The 26518-nt window shown below is 37.2% G+C and overlaps 1 protein-coding gene across 1 annotated transcript in view; it reads left to right on the forward strand.

Moving 5' to 3' along the window:
- Positions 1–21741, forward strand: part of UHRF1BP1L (UHRF1 binding protein 1-like) — a 114868-nt gene extending 93127 nt beyond the window's left edge. The window contains exons 13-20 of the mRNA XM_006871116.1: positions 1112–1305; positions 2724–4210; positions 5398–5573; positions 8277–8570; positions 11552–11805; positions 12141–12249; positions 19287–19453; positions 21625–21741. Coding sequence (XP_006871178.1) covers positions 1112–1305; positions 2724–4210; positions 5398–5573; positions 8277–8570; positions 11552–11805; positions 12141–12249; positions 19287–19453; positions 21625–21741 — 2798 coding nt within the window. The remainder of the gene's footprint in view (positions 1–1111; positions 1306–2723; positions 4211–5397; positions 5574–8276; positions 8571–11551; positions 11806–12140; positions 12250–19286; positions 19454–21624) is intronic.
- Positions 21742–26518: the final 4777 nt, after the last annotated feature.

The raw sequence follows: 26518 nt of genomic DNA on the forward strand, positions 1-26518 counted from the left end.
AAGGTGCATGATTTGTTTAATGTAAAACTGATGATCTGCCCTGTAAACTTTCACTCAATCTACAATAAAAACCTTTAAAAAAAAGTTATAAGTAGGCATATTTTTAGCTTCGATAGGAGTAATTAAATCTAAATATTTTAAAATTTAAGTTATCTTGGCCAAGGTATTTTATAAACTAAAATGCCTTTTATGATAGGAAACAATATTTATTTATTTATGTATGTATGTATGTATGTATGTATGTATGTTAATACAATCTGGATTTACCAATACAATCCAGAGAACAAGGTCCAATCAAAACAGTGGCTTGTCAGGGGATTTTCTTGGCTGGTTAAATTTAAAGCAGAGAGTTGACTGGTTTTGGTGATTAAAATGGCGTCATCTCTATAGATTGAAAATCATGGGAGTTAACATGAAGAAGGTTTTTTTAAAAATGGAAAACTGCATTTGTGAGGAAAAGCTTAGGGAATTTTTTTCCTGTCATGACAATGCACCTGCTGATTCTTCAAGGGTAACAAGGGATGGGATGTCCTATGAGAATTGCATTGGGAAATTTTACACCATCCACACTCCAGTCTCTTAAGGCTTATCTTTGTTTTCAAAACTCAAAGACCCTTTCAAAGTAGTGTAATGTGACCCCCTGGAAGATGCCAAAGCTGTCATTGTAACATGGTGTAAATCAAAAAGAGCAGCCTTCTTCAGGGAAGGGTTAGGGAGCTGGAAACACTGCCTTCAGGCACACGTAGACCTGTGTGGAGGATATGGCAAGAAGCAACAGCTTCACATTTTGATATTTTCGTTTATTAAAGGTTTCTGTGATTTTGTAGCAATATTTCTTTCTCTTTTTTAAATTGTAGCAATTTAAATATATATATATAAAAGCATTTCAACCATTTTTACATGTGCTGTCCAATCCCACCAACCACACTCCCCTACTTCAACACCACTGTTTAGAAAGTGTGTGATAATACTTTCTGAGTTACCCTTATTTCTCAAAAATGTATTCAATAAAGTCTAAAACTTGTCTTAAATATCTTCAATGTTTTCAGGGAGAGTTTAGAAATATGTGCCTCTTTTTTCATTAATTTGCTTTTGTTTTCTCTTTCCACAGTTCCTTCTCCCAACCTCTATAGCCAGCTGAATGCACTGCAGTTTACTGTGGATGAGAGAAGCATTCTGTGGTTAAATCAGTTTCTGTTGGATTTAAAACAGAGCCTTAATCAGTTTATGGCTGTATACAAGTTGAATGACAATTCAAAATCAGATGAGCATGTTGATATTCGGGTTGATGGCTTAATGCTAAAGGTACCATATAAACAAACGGCTATGAGAACAAAACCATTTTTATAGGAAACAACTACATTATACTTCCCAGGATTTCATCTGAGTGTCCAAGTAAAAATCAACTTCACTGTGTCTTAATTTTGATTTTGAAATTTTAGTTTTGATTCTCAGTTTTAGAAGCTCAAGAATGCTTTTTCTAGTTTTTATAGCTTTATGGATTTTTTTTCTTCTTTCTCTGCCTTTGTATATTTTACACTGCTTATCCATTTGGGGTTGAACAAATGAGTAAAAGTAAGTCGTTTGAGTAGAATGCAAATAAAAGTAAAACTCAAATCAAAGTTTTGATCGAAGAAAATGAGAAAATAGCTCTGGTAGCATAGTGGTTACAAATCGATCTGCAAACTGCAAAGTCAGCAGTTCGAAACTACCAGCTGCTCCGCGGGAGAAAGAGGAGGCATTCTGCTCCCATAAAGATTTACAGCCTCGGAAACCCTGTGCAGGGTTGCTATGAGTCGGAACCGACTCCACGGTACTTAACAACAACAGCAGCAATGTAGTTTAGTGGAGTCCTGGTGTGGTGCTGTGGGTTAATGCACCAGACTGCAAAGCCGTTTGAACTGCAAGGTTGGCAGTTCAAGCTCACCAACGTCTCCTTGGAAACCCTATACAGGGTCGCTATGGGTCAGAACCGACTTGATGGCACTTAACAACAACAGCAATGTAGTTTAGTAAATACAGTAAAACTTGAACATACAATAAAATTTCAGTTACAAGTAATAAACATACCTTTAATTTTTTCCCTATAAAAAAATTAATAATACTCACCATTTTTATTTTATGCATGTTTTTAAACTTTTTCTCAGAGATTTATATTATTCAATCTAGAAGGGGGATTTTTGTATGACAATTACAGTTTAAAATATCATTTTATGATACTTAGATTTTTTTTTATCATGAGCAGTTTTAAAACTAATCACTTTATAAATTATTTGTGAATATTTTGAGGAGTTCACTTATCCTTTGAAAATTATATTAGGAAATATTTGCTATATATTTTTCTGGGGTTATTTTTTGTGTGTGTGTTTAATTTTCTTACAGAAGAATGACTCTGTTGACATTTATCTACTCCTTCTAGTCTTTCATTCATTCATCCCCCAAATTTCTTAGATTTAAAATACACATTAAACAAAACAAAATGTTCTTCCAGACTGGACACTTGACACAGAATATGTACTCAGGTAATAATATTTACTAGTACATAATTATTTGATTCAATTTTATCTGTATTCTGTCATGTGTACTTTTTCATGTCTAGTAAAATAGTATTTGAGGAGGAAATGTTAAAAAAATCTAAGCTATTTCCTTTATTGTTTACCTCCAGTATGTATGTATTTGTAAGGAAAACCAGAATGTAGTCTTTTTTTTTTTTTTTCTCTTAGTTTGTCATTCCTTCTGAAATGAAACCTGAAAGTCATCAAGATCAGCCACGTGCAATTTCCGTTCAGAGTTCTGAAATGATTGCCACAAATACCAGGCACTGTCCAAACTGTCGACATTCTGATTTAGAAGCTTTGTTTCAAAATTTCAAAGAGTGTGATTTTTTTAGTAAAACATATACGAGCTTCCCCAAAACTTGTGACAGTTTTAATCTACTACATCCAATCTTCCAGAGGCATGCTCATGAACAAGATACCAAAATGCACGACGTTTATAAAGGAAATATTTCTCCCAAGTTGAACAAGTACATTCTAAGATCTTCTGCTGCCACAGATGTTTGGGCTGTATTCTTTTCTCAATTCTGGATAGACTATGAAGGGACAAGAAGTGGAAAAGGACGGCCAGTAAGTTTTGTGGACGCTTTCCCTCTTTCCATCTGGATTTGTCAACCAACAAGATACGCAGAGTCACAAAAGGAGCTACAGACTTATAATCAAGTTTCTCTAAATACATCACAAAGTGAATCTAGTGATCTGGCTAGCCGACTAAAGCGGAAAAAACTCTTGAAGGAATATTACAGTACTGAGTCTGAGCCTTTAACAAAGGATGGTCAGAAGCCCTCATCATCAGATACGTTTTTAAGGTTTTCTTCATCATCAGATGCAGATGTTCATGTTCTGGCTCACATCCATAAACATGTCAGTATGCAGATCAATCACTACCAGTACCTGCTGCTGCTTTTCCTACATGACTCACTTATTCTGCTTTCGGAAAATGTAAGGAAAGATGTGGAAGCTGTGACAGGGAGCCCCGCCAGTCAGACATCAATTTGCATTGGAATTTTACTTAAAAGTGCAGAAGTGGCTCTTTTGCTCCGTCCAGTGGATCAAGCAAATACTCTTAAGTCCCCTGTTTCTGAAAGTGTAACCCCAATGGTTCCTGATTATTTGCCAACAGAAAATGGAGAGATTCTTTCTTCCAAAAGGAAACAAGCTAACAGTGGTATCAATCAGATTAGAAGTGTGACTGTCAATCATATGGCAGACAGCAGATCTATGAGTGTTGACCTGAGCCATGGCCCTCTGAAAGATCCTTTGCTTTTTAAATCAGCTAGTGACACAAATTTGCAAAAGGGTATTACCTTTATGGATTATTTATCAGATAAAACTTTAGGGAAAATAAATGAAGATGAAAGCGGTGGAATTGTTTATAAAAGCAACTCAGGAAAAATGAGATCAGAAGTGAGTGACAAAAAGGATGCATCAACCACAGATTCACATAGTGTCTTAGACTCCAGAGAAGACTCAAGTATGCAGTCATCTGATAATGGTGGATACCAAAATGTATTGTCAACTACTAGTAAAGAAAATGAAACTGGAGTCAAAGTTGAAGATTTTGTTGTAGAAACAGCTTTCCTCTCTGACAACCTAGAAATCAATAAGGAGGAAGTATCCACAGTTAAGACACTTAAATCACAGTCATCATTAAGGTAATATATTGTATAATTTGGAACTTTGGTTTTGGGGGGGTGTGTGTTAATGTATATTTTGTTTTGTTTTTGATTTTTCTTTATGGTGGAATAATATTTCACTGTATATACCAAATTTTATTTGTTTATGTATTGATGAACATTTGGCTTCTTTCCACCATTTGACTATCATGAATAATGCAGCAGTGAATATTGTTGTACAGGTAGTTGTTTGAATCCCTACCTAAGATATTAATACAGTTGTTGTTGGTAAGTGATGCTGAACCAGTTCTGACTGATAGCAACCCTGTATAGCGTTACCAAGGAGCTGCCAGTGAGTTTCAACTGCCGACCCTGTGGTTCAAACCAGCCTTGTGATCTAGTGCTTTATCCTACAGAGCCACACCAGGCCTCCATTAATGCAGTGGTACAGATTAATATAAGTTTGTGGCTTGTGACGTATCCCTAGTAGTGAAATGGCTGGGTCATGGTAATTCCTCCGTTTAACTTTCTGAAGAAGTTTGCTGTTTCATTTTCCATAGTGGCTCCACCATTTTACATGCCCACCAGCAGAGTGCAAGGAATTAGGTCTTTGTTATACTTCTGGCCAACAATTGATAACTTTTGTTTTTGTTTTTTAAACTTCTGCTAAAAGGAACTCTGGTAGCGTAGTGGTTATGAATTGGGCTGCTAATGTCACGGTCAGCAGTTAGAAACTACCAGCTGTTCCACAGGAGAAAGATGAGGCTTTCTGCTCCCGTAAAGATTTATAGCCTCCAAAACCCTCTACAGGGTCGCTATGAGTCGGAACCGACTCCATGGCACATAACAACAACAACAATGGATGTGACTTGGTGTATCTCATTCTGATTTTGATTTGTATTTCTCTAACAACAAATTTGAACATCTTTTCATGTACTGTTGTATATATTCTTTGGAGAAATATCTATTCCAGTCCTTTGTACAGTTTTAATTGGGAAGTTTATCTTTTTGTTGTTTTTGAGGCTAAACTTTTTAACAATGAGGGGGTCATCAAAAAGTTCATAGAAAAATGGAATTAAAAGATAATGGAATTCCTCCATAAACTTTTGAAGCCCCTTATGTAATGTTGAAACTTGTAGATAGTATATAAATCTTTAAGTATTTTAAGAATAGAATTATTTTCTTTCTATGAAATGATTCTCTATAATCATTTTGTTTCTTAACAGTGGAAAGCCTAAGGAACGTTGCCCACCCAGTGTAGCTGCACCCTGCGTTTCTTATAAGAACATGAAAAGAAGCCCCTCCCAGATTTCACTGGATGCCATTTCACTTGACAGCATGCTACTGGAAGAGCAGTTGTTAGAGAGTGATGGGAGTGATAGCCAGATACTTTTGGAAAAAGGTAAAAAGCAACACTGTTTGAGAAGTCAGATCGTATTCTCTACAGAGTTTGACCAAAGAAGATGGTGTTTAAGTATTTCATTTATATTCAATAATCTTTAAATCTTAAAAAAATTTTTTTACACAGCCAAACACATATACGCACTATACCAAGAACATTGTAGCTAACTTTTTAATGGTTGCTTTATTGATTCTTTTAACTAGATACTGGCTCTTTTTTTTAACTGCCTCTCTGTGGCTAATGTTGTTAAGTGCCTGGTGTGGCGCTGTGGGTGAATGCACTGGACTGCAAAGCCGTTTGAAGTGCAAGGTCGGCAGTTCAAGCTCACCAGTTGCTCCTCGAAAACCCTATTCAGGGTTGCTGTGGGTTGGAATTGACTTGACAGCACTTCACAACACAACTATGGCTAATATGCAGTAGTTATTCATATACAGTCATTTAGAAGTGACCAATATTAAGGTTACCAGCTGTATCACAGAGACTCTGATATCTACAAGTTTCACTGTTGTACCATTGGGTCAGTTCCAACTCACAGCAACCCTGTGTACAACAGAAGGAAACACTGCCCAGTTCTATGCCATCTTCACTCACAGTCACTGCTGTGTTGGGAGCCTATTGTTGCAACAACTGTCAGTCCCCCTTATTAAGGCTCTCCCTCTCTTTTGCAGACCCTCTTGATGCCTTTTGCAAGGGACTGATCCCACGTGATAACACATCCAAAGTATACTAGAGGAGGTCTTGTCATTCTTGCATCTAAGGAGCATTCTGGCTGTACTTCTTTCAAGATTGTATAGTTGTAAGGTGTTGTTTACTCAGTTCCGACTCACAGCAACTCTGTGTACAGCAGAGTGAAACACTGCCCAGTCCTGTGTCATCCTCACAGCTCAGACACTTAAAACCAGTGCTTCTGCCACTGTGCCGTTCCGTCTTTTTGGGGATCTTCCTTTTTCATGGACCCTCCACTTCACATAGCATTATGTCCTTCTCCACGGACTGGTCCCTTCCACTAGTATGTCCAGAGTACGAGAGATGAAGTCTCACCATCATTGTTTCTAAGGAGGATTCTGGCTGTACTTCTACTCCATTCCTCCTGAATCTGTTGTTCCCCATGTACTAACTCTTATGATTGTCAGATTCAGAATGGCCAATACCAGTCCATTTCGGCTCACTAATGGCTCCGTGGCTTAATGCGCTGGACTGCAAGTTTGGTTTGATCTGCAAGGTTGGCGGCTCAAGATCACCAGCTGCTCCTAGGAAACCCTATATTGTTGTTAAGTGCTGTGGAGTTCGTTCCGACTCATAGCGACCCTCCCTGTACAGGGTTTCCGAGGCTGGAAATCTTTATGGGAGCAGAAAGCTTCGTCTTTCTCCTGTGGAACAGCTGATAGTTTCGAACTGCTGACCTTGAGGCTACCAGCCCAATTCATAACCACTACGCTACCAGAGTTCCTAGGTAACCCTATGCAGGGTCTCTATGGGTTGGAACCGAGTCAGCAGCACTTAACAACAACACAATGCCTAGTATATTGATCTTGATGCATTCCATTTCATTTTTCACAACTTCCAGTTTTCCTAGATTTTTGTGTATTTTCAACTGTTTTTCCTCATTTTGATATGTACCCCATCAGCTAATGAATGTTCCAAAAGCTTTATTTGCATCATCATGGCCAGGTCTGCTTTGAGGAGGCAGCTCTTCCCCAGTCTTCTTTTGAGTGCCATCCAACCTGAAGGTTCATCTTGCGGCACTGTTTCTGACAATGTTCTGCCACTATTCAAAAGGTTCCAGTGGCTAAACTTTCAAAAGTAGTCCGTCTCGTCTTCTTCCCAGTCTGTCTTAGTCTGGAAGCTCTGCTGACACCTGTCTATCATGAGTGACCTTGTCATTTTAAATAATTAATTTTTAGTCTGTTTTTTTAAAAGCATTGATCTGTGATGGAGTTGAAAAAATATTTTTAATTTGTCTTTTAACACAGATAATTAATTGGAGGAACATTACAGATGGGCAAATGAGGAATGAGGGCAGGTAGATAAAGAGAATGTTCACATTGACAATAAGTGGCAAGATTGTAATGCACAAAATTATTAGAAGGTACAATTACTGCTGCCAAAACCCAGTACCTTTGAGTCGGTTCTGACTAATGGTGACCCGATAGGACAGAGTAGAATTGTTCTATAGGGTTTCCAGGACTGTGAATCTTTACCACAGCAGATAGCCTCATCTTTTTCCCAGGTAGCAGCTGGTGGGTTTGAACCACCAACCTTGCATTCAGCACTCCACTGCTTATCCCACAGTGCCACCAGGGCTCCTTAGAATACCAGGAGGGGGGATGAAACAGACTGGGACTGTTCACCGTAGGATAGATGAGCGGAGTTGGGTCAAAGCTTTTCATTTTGCCAGCCTTACCTCTCAGTACGAGAGAGGACACAAGCTGTGGTCATTGGGAGTGGTTTTTTCATCCAAAGTTTAGAGCCTGTAACTTTTTAAAAATTGTGGTGAATATATAATGTTTTATTCTGGGAAATTATTTCTCAATATTTGCTAGCTAACCACAGTCTGGCTTTTCTATGCTGAGTGTTTTTTAAACGACCTTATAATTGAGAAAGTGTTGAAGGGTTTGTCCTTTTTGGTTATATAAGGATAACATTGTTGGGTCATGTGTAAAATTGATCTTCATTTATTCATTTACTTTTGTATTTTTACAGGTATTAAAAAGAATGTGATCACAAGTTACCAGAGCCCCGCAGAGACTGTGAATGCCAGTGCAAACATACAGATTTATGGCGAAACTTCTCCAGATGCCATCAGTACAAATTCTGAGGGTGCACCAGAAAATCAGGATGACCTGATGTCAATTGTTGTGTTTAAAATTACCGGTGTTAATGGGGAAATTGACATCCGAGGGGAAGATACTGAAATCTGTCTTCAGGTGGACCAGGTGACACCAGAGCAGTTAGGCAATATCAGTTGTCGGCATTACCTTGCTAACCGTTCAGTAGGTAAGAGCCTATAGTCTTTGATTGTTTTGACCACTTTTCACATAAGGCTCTTTAATATGATGTAAACTCTTGTTTTTAATACATGTGACTCATCATCAGTCTTATCTTTGACCTAATTTAATTCATGGAAAATTTCATTTATTTGTAATAATAATGTTTCTTAGATTACCTTGTTGTCATAAAGCATTTTGATTAAGTTACTAGGCGTATATAATTTGTTGAACACAGGTTCTTTAATTTCTCAATTGCTTATGATATTGATAAGGTCAGAATCTTTGACTTGTCCAGTCTTTCCATCTTTGCATAATTAAGTCTCCGAAAACTGAGCTCTTTTCCATATGAAAATAACAGAGAAATTCTGTTGTTGCTAATTGTCTAGTCGGTTCCGACTCATAGCAACCTTGTATAAGGTTTCCGAGGAGCGCCTGGAGGGTTTGAACCACCGACCTTGCAGTCCAGTGTTTATCATACAGTGCCACACCAGGACTCCAAAGGAATCCTAGAAGGTCAAATGTTGTTTCAGACTAGAGTAAATGTCAATGTCTATAACCCTTTGACTCACTTATAAGCAAACCTTTCCTTGCTGGTGTTGTTTTTGGTATTTGGGAAAAAACATATATTCTGTCCTTGTAGTCCTTCATTCTAAGATCATCAACATGTTGACTTGGGCATAGTTTAAGTAAGAAAACAGGTGGTGTATGAAGAGGAAATCTTGTTAAAACATCCTGTTTTCCTTGTTTACATGGAGTTACCACTTCTGGTTTTCAGTTATTTGAAGAAATGAATTTATTAGAATAGTTGTATGAAGGATTTAAAACTACGGTATTTATTTTTTAAAATCTTTTTAAAAAGCCACAGAGCTAGGGTATTTTTATTTGCTATGTACAGTGTACTGTATCTGGTAAATAACATGTTGAAATAAGTATAGTGTGAATAACAAATGTGTTGTCACCTCACATCTTGAGAATTGCGGGTAAATGTTGTACCTTTTGTTGATAAGCCACAGTGGTGGAGAGTGGGGGGAGATGGCGCCTGACTTTTTGATATGTAGGGCTCACAGTTTGCAATGTATCTGTTAAAACACATTTGAGGATTTTATAGTGTTGTGTCCTGTCAAGGCAATTCCAACTCATAGCACCTGTTGTGTCTCCAAGGCTTCTGTAAAACTTTGAAGAATTCTGTATTAATAAGCCCAAGTCCTAATAGCATGCAAAATAGGAGAAGCTAAGTATGCCAGTCACAAGGTTGGTGGTTCAAACCCACCAGCTGCTCCTGAAACTATATACAGTTGCAGTTAGTAATCCAGTGCTTATCCTATAGCATCACACCAAGACTCCTACCTTCAGCAGAGGCATTTAAATAAATGTGTTTTGGGATATTCATCTCACCACCTAACTTGCCCTTTTCCTTCTCATTCTTACCTTTTCCTTGTTTACTCACTTTTTTATGATTGTCCGTGTGCATGTTGCTTCCTCCTCATTTGTACTTCCTGTTGTGGTTAAGTACTATTGAGTCGGTTCCAACTCATAGCTACCCTGTGTACAGTTTACGAGGCTGTAAATCTTTGCCAGGAGCAAAGCCTCATCTTTTTCCCATGAAGCAGTGGGTGGACTCACACCATTGGCATTGTGGTTCACAGTCTAATGCTTATCCTGTGGAGCCAGTTTCAGTCTGGCTCCATCAGTTATGGATAGAGATGGGAACTTCACAAATTAAATACCTTATTTAAACATACTGAGAGAACAAAAGTAGTCACAGGCCACAGTGAAAACCACAGGCAGTGTTTCCCACCATAGTAACCTTGAATTGAATCTATAAGGCATGTCTTTGTGAATAATCTTGGGCAAGTAAGCTACCATATATCTCAATTGTCGTTGAGTGTCGTTCAGTTGGTTCCAACTCATACCAGCCCTATGTAGGATTTCTGAGACTCTACATCTTTGTGGGAGCAGACTGCCTCATCTTTCTTCTGCTGAGCAGCTGGTGGGCTCAAACTGCCTACCTTGTGGTCACAGTCCAGTGGTTATCATGTAGAGATATTTATATTACTCCCTTAGAAAACACACAAATTAGTAGTGGTGTAAATACTAATTAAATCTATAATGTAAATTTATAAGCCACCTCAGATTCTTTCTTGGAACAAAGTCAAGGCATAAATAAATATAAATTATATGTGTATATTTTCTTTACTATAATTTCAGTTTGGGATCTACCTTTTAGTAGAAACAGTTTTCAAAACTTTTTATTGTGAATTGAATGAAGAGCCTATATCAGTTTTACATTTATAGGAACATTTTGATGAGGTTTGCTCTGTTTGCTTTTCGTTGTTAAGGATCTTATTTTATCTAGGAGACGGTGAAGCTTTAGGCTTTCACTGCTTCTTGGGAACTGTCTTAGAGGTCATGTGAAATGCCATGATTGTTTCTTCATGTAGTAGTCCATCCTATTACAAATGTATAGGTACACACTTAGACACACTCGAAGTATGAGAGGTGTGTGTCATTTCATTTCTCCTGTAACTACCCTATAGAAATAAATAAGAATATTTAAAGGTCAGTGTTGTTATAGTCGAAAGTGTGCCTCTGAGAATTAGAATTACAAATGCAAGTGTCCATATTTGTGCTCTGTTGTGTGTGTATGCCAAGAACCAAACCCACTGCCATCAAGCAGATTTTGATTGACAGCGCCCTTGTCTGTATCGGGTTTCTGTGAGTGCAAATCTGGATTGGAGCCAAAAGACTCATCTTTCTCCCATAGTCAGTTTGACCTGCTACCCTTGCAGTTAGCAGTCCAGTGCTTCTCCTACAGCTATGACGTAAAATATTTGAATTATTTTAGGTCTTAGGGGTAAATATGAAGACTTTTAATCATTTATTTAATATTTAGCAAATTCACCATGACTTACTAATGACAAATAGAATGATATGTTAGAGTTGTGCTAAAACAAACGTGAATTTTTGTGTGTTTTTTTCTTTTTACAGGTTCAGATCAGAAAAATGTAATTGATTGTAAATCGTCTCCTAAGGTTACTCTGAGGTTTGAAAGTGGGCCTAGTGCTGTAATACACTCTTTGCTTGCAGAAAAGAATGGTTATCTGCAATGCCATGTAGAAAATTTTAGCACTGGGTTTCTGACGTCTACTCTTATGAATATTCAACATTTTTTGGAAGATGAAACTGTTGCAGCAGTGATGCCAATGAAAATACAAATTTCTAACACAGAAATAAATTTAAAAGTACGTTAGTAAACGTTTTTGTATTCTCGTGTTCTAAATGTTCATCTACATATCTGGACTTTGATTCATGTCTAAGAATATGCCTTTTCTATAATATATGCTCTTATCAGCATTTATTAAAATGAATTAAATGTGGTGGTCTATATGATGAACAATAATAGCCTTCTTATAAATTAGGAAATGTCTAAATAGAATCGTTTTCTCACTGTATTTATTATATAGTGATATATATCTTACTCCTTAAAGAATATTATCTGAAGAATCATTTAAGGAAATGATTATTTTACTCTAGTCCTTTAAGAGCATTGTGCCAATACTATTTCTCTTTCCTGTAGGATGACAGTTCACGGAGTGGTACGGTGTCCTTTGAACCAGTTCCTGTCACCATCCATATTGATCATCTTGTGGTGGAAAGAAGTGATGATGGCACTTTTCATATTAGAGGTGTGTGTGAAAAAACAAATTAGATGAACACCTGCTAAAAGTTTGAAGTTAAATTGTATTTGTGTTGATTGTTTTCTTTTCACTCATACATTTTATTTCAAATATATCTGTACATCATTATTGTAGTAATGGGTGATTGAGGTAAGTTATTAAAGAAATGCCTTCTCTGTATGAACCGCTAGTCCAAGAGAGAGGATTTCCTGAGCTTACAGATTGAACTCTTCTGTTTTTATTTTCCACGGATCCTTTACATATATTCATCCAAACTTGTGTATTCCCTGTAACAGAACTTGTCTTCACTTTTCACCTGCATGTTCTTTGCTGTATTATGAACATTCATTAGAATTGCTCATGCTCTGTGTAAATTCTGCCCATCTCTCCAGGGTCATCTCAAGCTTCTTAATGAAACCCTTTTTGTTCTTTATAACCTTAGTATTTGTATCTCTTCTCTAACAAGATTTTATAGGTCTCTAATTAAGGCCTACATCTTATAATGTAGCATGGAGTAATGGAAAGACCATGAGTCAATAGTAGATTTAGGTGTTTTAGTCCTAACACTGTTGATTGACAGCTGAGGGTAAAACATGGAGGACTGATCATGAATCTGTTTTGCTGCTTTCAAAATCCCTATTTAATGACAGAACATATGTTAAAATAAGAATAGATGCCATCAGGGAGTCAGAAATTCTTAAAAGAGCACACAGGAGAGGCAAAACCAGAGTAACATAGCCATAAATGGATGGAAGAAAGGACCCTTGCTTATGTAGGAATAATTTGTGAGGATGTATAACTCAAGAGTCTTAACTGATGGATGGACATAGGAAGCATACCAACAAAGATCAAAATGTCAGTTCCATTATGAATAAAGCCTTGAGTGTAGCTTACATTGCTTAGAGCATAGACTTCCTAGGTGCCTTTCTTTCCCACATGCTTAGTTCCTAGCAGGCCTATCTCATAGAGAACACAGAAGTTAATGCATCATTTTTTTAGGAGGCATATACCATTGCTGGAAAATGAAAACATTCTGAATAATACCAGAATATTGTCAGATACAGTACCAGAAAATGAATCCATCAGATTGGAAGGCACTCAAAATATGGCTGAGGAAGAGTTGCCTCCTCAGAGTAGAGTTGACTGTGATGACACAAAGGAGTAGAGCTTCGTGGACTTTCATTTGCTAATGGGGCACAACTCAAAATGAAGGGAAGCACCTGCACACATCCAGATAATAATAATCAAAACATGTATGAATCTAGGAAAATTGGAAGTTGTCACAAATGAAATGGAATGCGTAAAGAGTGATATCCTAGGCATGAATAGTGAGTTGAAATGGGCTGGTATTGGCCAATTTGAATCTGACCCCCATGGTTTACTGTGTCAGGAACAACAAATTCAAGAGGAATGGGATAGCAGCCATCATCAAAAAGAGCATTTCAAGATTTATCTTGAAGTACAACACTGTCTGTGATAGGATAATACCTGTATGACTATAAGGAAGACCAGGTATTATTCAAATTTATGCACCAACCATTAAATCCAGTGGTAAAGGGAATGAAGAATTCTACCAACTTCTTCAGTCTGAAATTGACCAACCATGCAGTCAAGATGTAGTGATCATTACTGGCGATTGGAATGCAAATGAAGGAAACAGAGCAAGGACCAGTAGTTGGAAAATATAGCCATAAAGATCGAAAGTATGCTGGAAATTACATGATAGAATTTTGAAAGACCAATGATTTCCTCATGGCAAATTTTTAACAACATTAAAGATGATTATACAAATGGACCTTGCCAGATGTAACACACAGGAATCAAATTGACTACATCTGTGGAAAGAGATGTGGTTAAGTTCCATATCATCACCCAAAACACAGCCGGGAGCAGATTGTGGAAGAGACCATCAGTTGCTCATATGCAAGTTCAAGCTGAAACTGAAGAAAAAAATTCCATGAGAGTCAAATTATGACCTTGGACATACCCCACCTAAATTTAGGGATCGTCTCTAGACAGATATGATGCATTAGACACTAATGACTGAAGATCAGAAAAGCTGTGGGATGTCATCAAGAATATCATATAGGAAAAAAGTTAAAGGTCAATTAAAAAACTGGAACGAAAGAAAAGACCAAAATGGATGTCAGAAGAGATTCTGTAATTTGCTCTCCCTTGTAGAGATGCTAAAGCAAATGAAAGAAATGAGGCAGACAGAGAGCTGAACAGAAAGTTTCAAAGGGCAGCTTAAGAAGACAAAGTCAAGTATTATAATGAAATGTGCAAAACCCTGGAGTTAGAAAACCAAAAGGGAAGAAGATGCTCATCATTTCTCAGGCTGAAAGAACTGAAGAAAAAATGCATGCCTTGACTTGGTATATTGAAGGACTTCAAGGGCCAAATATTGACCAATACAGAAAGCATCCAAAGAAGATTGAAGGTATACACTGAGACACTGTACCAAAAGGAAATGGTCAATGTTCAACCATTTCAGTGCTCAACCATATAATCAAGAACCGATAGTATTGAAGGACGAAGCCCAAAGCTCCAGGAATTGATGGAATACAAATTTAAATGTTTCAACAAACTGCTGCGGCTCTGGAGGCAGTCATTCATCTATGCCAGGAAGACAGCTTCCTGGCCAACTAACTGACTGGAAGGGATACATATTTGTGCCCATTCCTAAGAGAGATGATGACCCAATTGAAGATGGAAATCATAAAGCAATATTATATAGTATCACAAGAAAGTAATCTTTAGCTGAAGATAATTCAAAATTAGTTGTAACAGTACATGGCAGGGAATTGCCAGAAGTTCAAGCTGGATGCAGACAAGGACATGGTGCTAGGAATGAATATCTTTGCTGGTGTCAGATGGATCTTGGCTGAAAGTGGAGAATAACAGAAAGATATTTACCTGTGCTTCGTAGACTATGAAGAGGCTTTCGACTGTGGGGATCGTGACAAGCTATGGATAACATTACAAAGAATGGGTATTCCAGAATAACCCAGCCACACACCATTCCTGATGTTTAAACCATTCATTATTCACTTTATCCTTTTGGAATGATTGCCTCTTGGTCTATATTCCTCATGAGCCACAACCAAGTATTCTATAATACCCATTTTGTAATATTACCCATATAGTTGGTTATGATCCATAACACCACCTCCATCACAATGATTTATAATAACAAATGGACACTGCTTTGTATCATGCATCAAAATATTACTCTATTATGCTAATGATGTTTTCATGTATCTAGATGTCTTTAATGGTATACATAGGTACACTGTATTCTTTATACTAAGATAAACATTTGACTGAGACACACATTTGACTGTTAGATATAAACCATATCTAAGTGTTCTGATCCATGTACAAATTGGATTTCAGACTTACAAAACCTGATTTAGGAATAGAACTCATTTGTAATCTAGGGACTTCCTGTGTACAGAATTATGTTGTCTGCAGATCAAGATAGTTTTACTTCCTTTCCAACTGAATGCCTTCTCTTTGTTTCTTTTCTTTTTTTGCCTAACTACTTTAGCTAGAACCTTTAGTACAATATTGAATAGAAACATCGAGAGTGATCATTCTTGTATTTCTGACTTTGGGGAAAGTCACGCGCACCATTAACATTCACCATGAGTGATGTTAGCTGTGGAGCTTTTGTAGATGCTCTTTATCAAGTTGAGGACATTCCCTTCTAGCTTGTGCTTTTATATCCAGTGTGATAGGTGGAATATTAAGTTACTGGTTTGAGATTTCTTCCTCTTTAGTATTAGTATCTGCAGCTACAAATTGTCCTCTAAGCACTGCTTTAGCAGCTTCCCAGAAGTTTTTGTATACTATGTCTTGATTTTTATTCATCTCAGAGTATTTTGTAATTTTCATTTGAGTTCTTCTTTGACTCATTTTGTTGAGTGTTCCTTTTAATTTATACACATGTGTGAATTTTTTTCTGTTACTGATTTCTAGTTATATTCCATTGTGTGGTATAATTTGACAAGCTCAGAATTCTATCAGGAATGGTTGTTGTTGTTGTGAATTGCCATCGAGTCGGTTCCGACCCATAGCGATCCTCTATAGGGTTTCTGAGGAGCAGCTGGTGAGCTTGAACTGCTAATCTTGCCGTTCAAACGGCTTTGCAGTCTGGCGTATTAACCCCCAGCGCCACACTCAGGACTGGTTAGAAAGATGGAAATACTGCCCCCAGAAGAACATAGACCTAGATGAAGCGTACACTGAGAAACAGTAGCATCATAGTTTGGTATTTGTGTTTAATGAAGGCTTCTGGGATTTTGTAGTTAAACTTTTTGATTTGCAGTCTTATCTTTCCAACCTCTCACTTTTAGTCTGTATATTTTGATCTCTAGTGTGTTTCCTTTAAATAGCATAGAGTCAGATCTTGTTTTTTAATCAGTTCTAACAGTCTTTGCCTTTTGATTGAATTATTTTATCCACTGATAATGTTATTCATGTAATTGGATTTACATTTTATCTTTTGTTTTTCTATCCTTTTTCTTTTGTTTTCTGTGTGTCTTGTGTATTTTTGTTCTGGTGCTGCAAGATAATATACTGGATTGGACTGCAAGGTTGATTTCAACTGCAAGGTCGGTGGTTCAAACCCACCAGCCACTACTCAGAAACCCATACTGGGTCACTATGAGTCTAACTGACTTGGTGGCACTTAACAACAAAAACAACATTCTTCCTTTACTGTTTTTTATTGAGTAACTCAGTATTCTGTTGTAGCATTTTAATTTATTTATTTAGTGATTGCCTTAATTGATGCTTAAAGGCTTACCATACATACCTTAGCTTCTTAGAGTGAACTTCTGATTTGTACTAACTTAATTCCAGTAAGACTTTATTATTATTATTTTTTAAATGTTTTATTGTGAATTAGGTCATAGTTTACATGGGAGAACATCAGCTTTACATTCATCCTATGGTATATCGTTTCATTGCCATGTTTACAATTCCCTCCATGCATCATCAACCAACCAAAGGGTATAACCTTCATGCCTGCCCCCCGGTCACCAGCCCACAGCGCTTCTCCCTCTCTGGGTCTAGAGTTACCAGCCACTCCATCTCTCCACATCATCATCCCTGCCTCCAACTCTGGTGTCATTGATTCTCTGGGTAGGGTTCTGCTCTCCACTTACAACAGTTATTCACTATTGTATCACACGAGGCCTATCCCTAGCTCCTTTCATCAGCCTTGCCCAGACAGATTGGATATTATTCAGTGGAGAGTCTACCTTCTGGATCTAGGTTCCCTCTTGAAAGCTTGTAAGCTAGCCACTTCTTGCCTTTGTAGCCTTCCCCCACTCCCCATTTTGGGTAGCCAATGTCCAAGTTGCCAATCCCTGTCTACTCTGTGTATGGAGGGGATGGGAATGATCTTGTTGTAGATTTGTTCCCTGTTTTGAGCTACTGCATCCATAGGTGTAGGTCAAGTTCATCAAATTATATCAGATTACTCTTTTTTTCCTCTTCTTTCATCTTCTAATTGAGCTCTGATCATCCAGTCATTGAAGCCAGGTCATGTGAGTATTATCAGCAAGTGTGGGTGTTCTTATGCATATGCCCACTCTTCTTATGAGCTAGACACTTCACTCTCCACTCTAGTCCTCTGTGGCTATGTCACTGACTCTGGGCCCAAGAGTCCCCAGGTCTTGTCACAATGCTGGCCAACCAGGTGTCTACCCACGTTCACAGGAGTTTATTGAACGTTGTAAGGCTTAGCTCACAGCTGCATTGCTGTTTTTCCCCTCACTTCCCCTTATCGGTGATGAACGTGGTCATGAATCAGAGCGTGTATTCCTATTGAGTTTTAGTCTTGGAAGGGGTTTGCCCTGTGGGGACCCAACCACTTGCCTTGATGTCTTCTGGGCGAGCAACTTGCTTGTTCTTGTAGTAATCAGTTGAACTACCTTTATTTTGTATTTTTCCTGTTGGTCTTTCTTTCAAGAAGCATCTGTTCTTCCAGCCACTCCAGGGTGGTCTGCTTGTCCTCCCAAATGGAAATCTCCCACTTTAGGAGATTCTGGATGAGGTCCAGGACTCCACCCATGGTCTTAAGTAATGTCCAGTAAGACTTTAGATACTACTCCTATATATAGCTATACTCCCTTTCTCCCATTTAATTTGAGATGAAACATTTTTTTCATCTGCATGTTTCCATTTCTCAGATACATGACTCTACTTTGTTCTTTACCCTTAAACATCTATAAGATTTTTGGACATATTTTTATAGCTTCCTCTTTTGCCTGAGTTAACATAAGTAGATTTCCTTTTCTTTTGAGAGATGGAGATCTATGTAGGTCACCTCAAGTAAAAAAAAGAAAAGTCTTTAATCATCCAGATTAGGATTTGTTGTATAAGATTTGAATCTGTACCATAATTTAATTGCATTCCTTTTGTTTTTAAAGACTGGGATCGCTTAAGTATAAATGATTTTCATGCTCACTTTGTTCTGCATTTTCTGATTTTTCTCCATTATACTTGCATTAATTTTACATTCATAAAAAAAGGAACTAAAATGAGAGTACTAAATGATAGTAGTGTAGATTTATTTTTCACATTGTCTTTTCAGGGGTGACAGTACACACCATCAGATGTTACTCCTTTGTGGGTAGCTGACCTGTCACTTACCTGTCACACAGCACATTTGCTTCAGGCAGCTAGTCATTAGTAATCAGAGTTAGCATCACCTGTCTTACTGTTGTGCATATAATGTTGTTGTTTATTGTTGTTAAGTGCCATTAAGTCAGTTCTGACTCAGCAACCCTGTTTAGGATTTCCAAGGAGCAGCTGGTGGGTTTGAACTGCCAACCTTGTGGTTCCCAGTCCAGTGCTGATCCTATAATGACACACTAGTAGTGTATATATAACAGAGGTATACTAAATTTAATGTTAATTTTCCACAATAAAACTTTTAAAGACTTATTTACTTTCGAGTAAGGTTTTTTAATTAAACCTTTTAAAGCTTAGGTATGTAGGCGTCACTTCTCCGAGCATTTACTCTCTTTGATCAGATTCTCAGATGCTTCACACTGGAAGTGATTTGAAAGGAAATGCCCAAAGAGATCCCATGCTGCTGACACATGGAAAGTATGATCTGAAGAAGCACCACAGTGTCACTCAGGCCACTCAGACGAGTCCAGGGATCCCTTGTCCTCCTCAGGAGCCTACTAGGGAGCAGGTAATGGGAACACGGTTCAGACTTACTCGGTTTGGGTCCAGTAGAGACTGTGGCCTTAGTCACCCTTCAGGTATGAAGCTGAGCTCACCCCTCACCCCCGGGGCTCAGTTTCCAGCCAATAAGTAGACAGATGTATGTTGTTGTTGAGAGCTAGTGAGTTTGAACTGCAAACCTTGCGGTTACCAGTCCATTGCTTACCATACAGTGCCATACTAGGGCTCAGACAGGTCCGTAAGGGGAACAGTAACACTAGTGAAGTATGCACACCTCAGGGTAATCAACCATTTGCAATCCAAAGGGCTGCTTTTACCCAAGGATATAATGTTCAGAAGGGTTAGGAAAGGAGGAGGAATGGAAACAGGAAACACAAGGAGGAAGTGGGACCCACTGGTTTCTTTGTGGGGATGGCAATGCAGGAATTGTTGGATGGAAAACTGATAATCACTCAATTCACCATAAAAAGTTTAGAAATCATAATTCACTCACTTATTTGAAATAATGCTTATTTAACACAGGCTCTGTGTTAGGGTACACAGGTGCACTGCTGAGTAAGAATTGGCCATCCCCAGCTTTCACAGAGGACACTGTAGTGAGGAGTCGGGGCTATGTGTGCTGCTGCTTTGACAGAAGGAAAGGAGGATGGCCTGACCCTGGTCCGGAAAATAGAAGGCTGCCGAGAGAATAAATCTCATTTCACAATACTGTTTTTAAGTAATTTTATATTTCAAAACATTTAGGAAAATACTTTTACAGCACTTGACTACTAACAGAAAGGTCAGTGTTCTAACCTACCTTCCACTCCAAAGGAGAAAGACATGGCAGACTGTTTCTGTACTGATTACAGCCTGGGGAACGCCACAGAGCGCTCTGTCCTACAAGATCACGTTGAGTCCAAACGACTCTACAGCAGAGGGTGTAACCTCCTACACTGCTGTCAGTTACAACTTAGTGTAGATACTGTTTGTTGTTGGGGTTTTTTTAACTTAACACTGCTTAACAAATATTGTTCCATAATGCTGCAAATTCTTCTTATTTATTTATAGTGGTCAAGTAATATGATTACGGATGTACTGATAGCTCTGAATCCTTCTCTTTACATTTTTTTTTACTTTTTGAGTTGCTTCTAATTTTTTTGCTATGATACCTAAAGATATTCATCAGAGTTGGAAACCCCTGTTCAACAAGGTTTAATTTGGTGCCAATCCAGAACTCAGGATGTGGAGTTGAACAGTATGCCATTGCTCTCCTGTGGATCTAACTATCTGATGGGAAAGGCAGGCATGTGAAATCAGCAGTCATAACATAGTGTGTCAAGTGCTTTGATACAGGTTGGAGAAGCAGAGGGAAATGGCTAACTTGGTCTAGAGGGCAGCAATTCATAAGATGGGACTAAAAATAGTTGAAAATTCTTAGAAATTGAATGTAAATATTTCCATGTATCTATAATTACTTTTTCGTTGTTGTTGTTGTTGATGGCGGACTAAGTCCTTAGTTTTTATCATATCCTCCTGTAAAAATTACAACTAAGGGAACTGGGGAATGGTCTTAACAGAATAAAGTACTTGAACTGAATCTCCAAGGAGGGGCGGAAATACGTATTGTCTGGCCATCTTAATGAAGATGTCTAAGAATGTGAGTCTGGAGCACAGGAGAAAGGTTCTGTGGGATCCAGCTCTGGCATCTCCTTAGAGCCATGCACTGGATGAGATCACTCCAGAGAGTGACTGAAGTGACAACTGAATTTGAGCACTCATGGATTCTGCTAGAATCCCAGAATTTAAATGTGCTTAGATAAAGGTCGAGCCACAGCAGAACAAGTAAAACGTTAAACCGCTGTGGTATAAAAGGCAGAGAAGAGAGCCGTGGGAGGAGGAGGATGTCAGCAACTTCTAAAGCCACAAAGAGGTCCAGGGAAATTCAAGCTAAACAAGTAACTACTAGATTTGGAAGTCAGGAGTTAATGATTGTTTTGACTTGCTGGGTCAAAGCTTATGAAGATTTTTATAGTCTAGCTTCCTAAATAGTTTTCAGTTTAATTGCATCCTCTCCAACACTGGGTAATTCTAGTATCTCAAGCATCGTTATACTTTTGGATACTGCAAAAGTAGTTATAGTAGTTATAATGGTTTCCTGGGAGTGATTACATTCTCTTACTTTCCATATTCTTTCAGCTCATGGAGGAGAATGAATTTCTGAAACAGGAACTGGCTAAAGCTAAAATGGCTCTTGCAGAGGCTCAGTTGGAAAAAGATGCTCTTCATAATACCAAGAAGATGGCAGTTGAATAAATAGCAGGACTGGCAATCAAGAACTCAGATGACAGTTTGTTATCTTTATAACATGGGTGTTACCAGTTAATGGAAGAGTTTCCTTTTCATGACAAGATAATAAAATAAGATGGAATGTGGTGCTGTGGTACTATTCCAAAGCCAGTTTGAAAAGTATTAGGTACAGGCACTACAGCCTCTGGCTGCTGTGCTTTCTAGGGTGTAACGCTCTTCTACACTGATGTGACCTGGGAAGTCAACACATACTGTAAAATAATTACATGCCTGATGAGAAGAAGATGTCATTTCCTAATTTTTATATCATCATAGGCATTTTTTTTAATGAAATGAAAACTATTGTGTTCACAAAGATTGCTGAATTTATTTCTATTTGTTAATAAGTTACTATTATTTACAAATACTCAAATGGTAATGTAAAATAAAGGCAGGATTAAATTTTAAATGTTAAAATAATGTACTTAAATCTCTCTTTAAATACTGTAAAAAGAGCAATCAAATTAATAAATTATATAATTACTGGGTTTGAACACTCGGGAAAATCATCACCCTACTTAATTTATGAAGTAACTTGAAAATGTGAAAAAAAAAATTTTAATGATGGATAAACTATATAAGTTGAAGCTATAATTTTCAACATAAAAATGGTACAAATATAAAAATAAAAAGCACAAACTGTAAAAAAACAAAATTAAGAGTATATGTCCAAATGATTTAAACTGTATTACGTATACATTCCTTTAAACATTTACTTATCAGACACGAAAGAGTAATTTAACTATTTGTTAAATTTGGCAGCAATTGTAACTATATGAATTTTAATGAGTAGTATTTATAGTATTTATTCATTTTCATCTTTCCTTCTTAAAGAGGGGAATGTTTTCAGAGACTTCTCTTTTCACACACATTTCATACTATACTTGTATTAATTTAGATACGTGTTTGGACATAATGAATTTATAAAGCTAGTTTTGATTAATCCATGTGATGTGTGCAATCTTCTATAATAGGAAAAACTGCTGAAATTTGAATTCTATTTTCTAGGGATTGTTAACATTGAAATTAACATGCGAGAACCTCAGTCTTGTATTATGAAGTAAAAGCACATGAGGCTTGTAAAGATACAAAATATATAAGTGGGGTCTATTTTAAAAGTCACATTCTTAAGCATAAATTTATCTCAGATAGAATGTCTAATAACTGGATTATCATTTCTTTAAGATACTTGAAAATTCTAAACTTTTTGACACTTTATGGTGCTTTCCTTGTTTGGCATGACTTACAGTAGCCATCTAATATTTGACTCCTGGTGTGGCGCTGTAGGATCAGCACTGGACTGTTAACCAGAAGGTCGGTGTTTCCAACCCCCCATCCGCTCCTCAGAAACCCTAGACAGAGTCACTATGAGTCAAAACCAACTCAGCAGCACTTAACAACAACAATATTTGAGTACTTGGGGGAAAATACATATTTCATTTACATTAAGTGTTGAAGTGATTTTAGTTTTATTTAAAACAATACTAGTTTTTTGGGTTTTTTTTTTCTTCTATAATGCTCATTTTCATTGACATTATTTCAAAAAACAGTTTTTGGGGGCGGGAAACTGAGGATATAGCAAAGAACAAATTGTTAATATTTTATCTCAGTATATATTTTTAAAAAGTTAAACTATCCATCTAAGACTATGTAATAAATTGCCTTAATTTAAATGCAATGGTCTAATTAAAGATTGAAGTGTCTAATATATATCCTTTGTAGAGTACCTATGATTTGTTCAGCAAATCCAGCCTCTATTTTGGAAAAATAGGGTTAATGGGCTATTAACTTCTTCAGACTGACAGTGTTTCTAGAGATTGCCTTGTTGTTCTACATACATTTTCAGTTTTATCTATGATTTCATTATAATAGTTTAATGTTACAGAAACTGAGAGTCTTTCTTTTTCCTTTTAAACATATGTGACCTTCCCAAGAAAATCATATAAACATAGGGTTAATGAGTAATTTGGATCTGAGCATTCTGTATGTTTTGTTAGATTTTTTTTATTATAAGAAATACTATTTTTATTGAGACTTAAAATTCCTAAAGCACTTTCCAAACATTATCTCATTATAATTTTCCTAACAAACCTGGGAGATAGGTATTAAGCACATTCAAGAAGTTTGAAAAAGAAATACCCTTATGTTCAGAAAGGACAAGTGACTAGAGTCACAATTAGTAGGCTGGTATTTTGACTGAAAGCTCAGGCATCTGTATTTTATTTTCGCTTAGTCGTGATTTCCCAACTTTTTTTTTTTTTTCTGGTGAAGGATTCATGTAATACCTTTTATCAGTTTTGCTTTTAAAGATGAATATAATTTAATAGTGTGTGTAAATGATGTGTGTTCTTGTATGTGTGTAATATTCAGACACAAAAATGGGACAGTTTTTGCTTGAGTTAACCCCAAATTTTTAGCAGTATAAGAAACATAGGGGAAAAATAGTATATAGGAATACATCCATATTATATATATCAGAGTTTTTAAAAATGGTCGAAAAATAGAAGTAACAATATCACATCTTGAAATTTTCTCTGCTAAGTCTCTTAATAGAGAAGATGTCAGTGACCAGGGGAAATGGTAATGATGTTTTGTTTTTTTAATTTCATGTGTTTGCCAAAAACATGTTTCTGACCTGTCCTGTTTTTTGTCTTGTTTTTCTCACCTTATTCTAGAGCTTCAAAAGACCACAATTTGATGAGGTACTACTTTTATTTAATCCATGAAAGAATAGCTATGCATATTTTCAGGCAAAACTATGTGGAATATTAACCAGAAGCTCATGTCTGGGTTTTTCATTACGATTCAGTGTTTGTCAGTAACAAAAGTCATAATGTCCTCTTTAATAAGTTTTTATTAACTTCCAGTCTAAACACATTTTCCTGTCTCAGTGAATTCACCCTCGTCCCCAAACTGGTACCATAGATCTCATCTTCACTACCTTCCCCTTCCTCACCTTCTCCACATAACCAATCCATCACCAAGTCTTATCATTTTCCCTTGTGAACATCTTCAGATTTCTTCCCACCTCACTGCCTGCCATCAGCATCTTGCCTGCAGTACTGCAGTTGTCTCCTACCGGTCTGTGCAGCTCCTCTGACCCTATTTGGATTTATTCTCTGTACTGCAGGCTGAATGATCTTTTTCAAAGGACATTCTTAATCTAACCCCACTCACACTCTCTTGCCTTGAAACACTTTAGTGGATGTTTATTGCTTTTGTAATAAACATAAAAATGCATTATATAGCTTATGAGATCACATATGTTAGGGTCACTGTCCTCTTTCCATGGTAGTTCAGAGCATGAGTGAGTATCCCAAAAAACGAAACTCATGGTTGGCATATCACCTATAGAACACTCAGTAGAGGCTAGCTATTAGTATTCATACCACTTTAGCCTCGTGTTGCACCATGCTTTACTTTGTGTCCTGTCATGTTGCCTTTCTTTCAGACTATGAATATGAGGAGGACTAAAGTATTCCATGCTTCTTCCGCCGTAGGACCTTTATATGTACTCGTCCCTTGACAAGAAAACGATTCCCTCCTCATTGCCTAGTTAATGCCTATTTGTCTTTTACATCTCTGTTCATTCGTTACTCCCTCAGGAAAGCATCACTAAATTTATCTGACAGAATTAAGACACCCAACCCCAACTATTATATATTCTCACATAACCACGTGCCTCTCTTTCACATTTAACACCATTGTGATTTTATATGTAATTTTATATGTTTGATTGATGGCAAATCCACTAATTTGTAAACTCCCTGAGGTCAGGAACTGTTTCTTCGTTGTCTTCATTGTTCAACTTTGTATTTCCTATGCAGTGCCTGGCACATATAGTAGGTGCTCAATAAATTTGTTGCAAGAATAAAATGAATGGTGCTATCAAAATGTTTTTCAGGGACTGATGGTTTGTTGGGAGGATTGAAATTCTCTTCCTGTTAGATGATCAAGGAGAGATGTAGAGAATAGTTGGTTAGTAAAAGGGGACAAGTGCTTAAGGCCGTAGGAGAAAAAAAAGGGGGTGTGGGGAAATGTGCCATACTGGGTTCCACAGAATTTGTAGTGTCTGAGCTTTGATTTTTCAAAATAACAAATATTAATGTAAGTCAAAAAGTGTTGCTATTAGCATTGCAGTTAAATGCACAGATTTGTTCAAAACAAAACATATTTGAACATGTCTCTGTGGTCAGTGGATGACTAGACAAGTTCTCAGTAACAAGCTTGCCTTAATTCATTTGGGTGCTTCCAAATAGTGTCTTGGAAGCCACTGTTAAAGCAGTGGTTTCCAAGGGGATCTGCTGGACCAATTAAATTCAAGGCAAAGATGTCAGCTCAGATTATGGAGATTGTTTTTATGGATTTCAAAAGAGTAATCTTGGTTGATTTTCTGTAAGCACATGGTGATCAAAGAGGGGCTTATTAGGAAGAAGTTTTACGAAAATTGCATCAGTGAGAAAAAGGCCCGCAAAGTTGTGCTAAAGAATTTTTTCCCCATCAAGACATTCTTCGAGACTAATAAGGCCATCCTATGAGAATTATGTTGGGAAACCTTACCCCCTTCACCACACAGTCTCTTTTTTTTTTTAAGATTTTTATTGTGGATTGAGTAAAAGTTTACAGGGCAGACCATCAGTTTTACATTCAACAAATCATATACTTTGTTTCATTACAATGATTATAATCCCCTCCATGCACCATCAGTTAACATTATTTCTCTCTATTCACTTCAGATTTTTTT

This window comes from Chrysochloris asiatica, unplaced genomic scaffold, assembly GCF_000296735.1.
Source record: "Chrysochloris asiatica unplaced genomic scaffold, ChrAsi1.0 scaffold00160, whole genome shotgun sequence".
NCBI classification, from domain to species: domain Eukaryota; kingdom Metazoa; phylum Chordata; class Mammalia; order Afrosoricida; family Chrysochloridae; genus Chrysochloris; species Chrysochloris asiatica.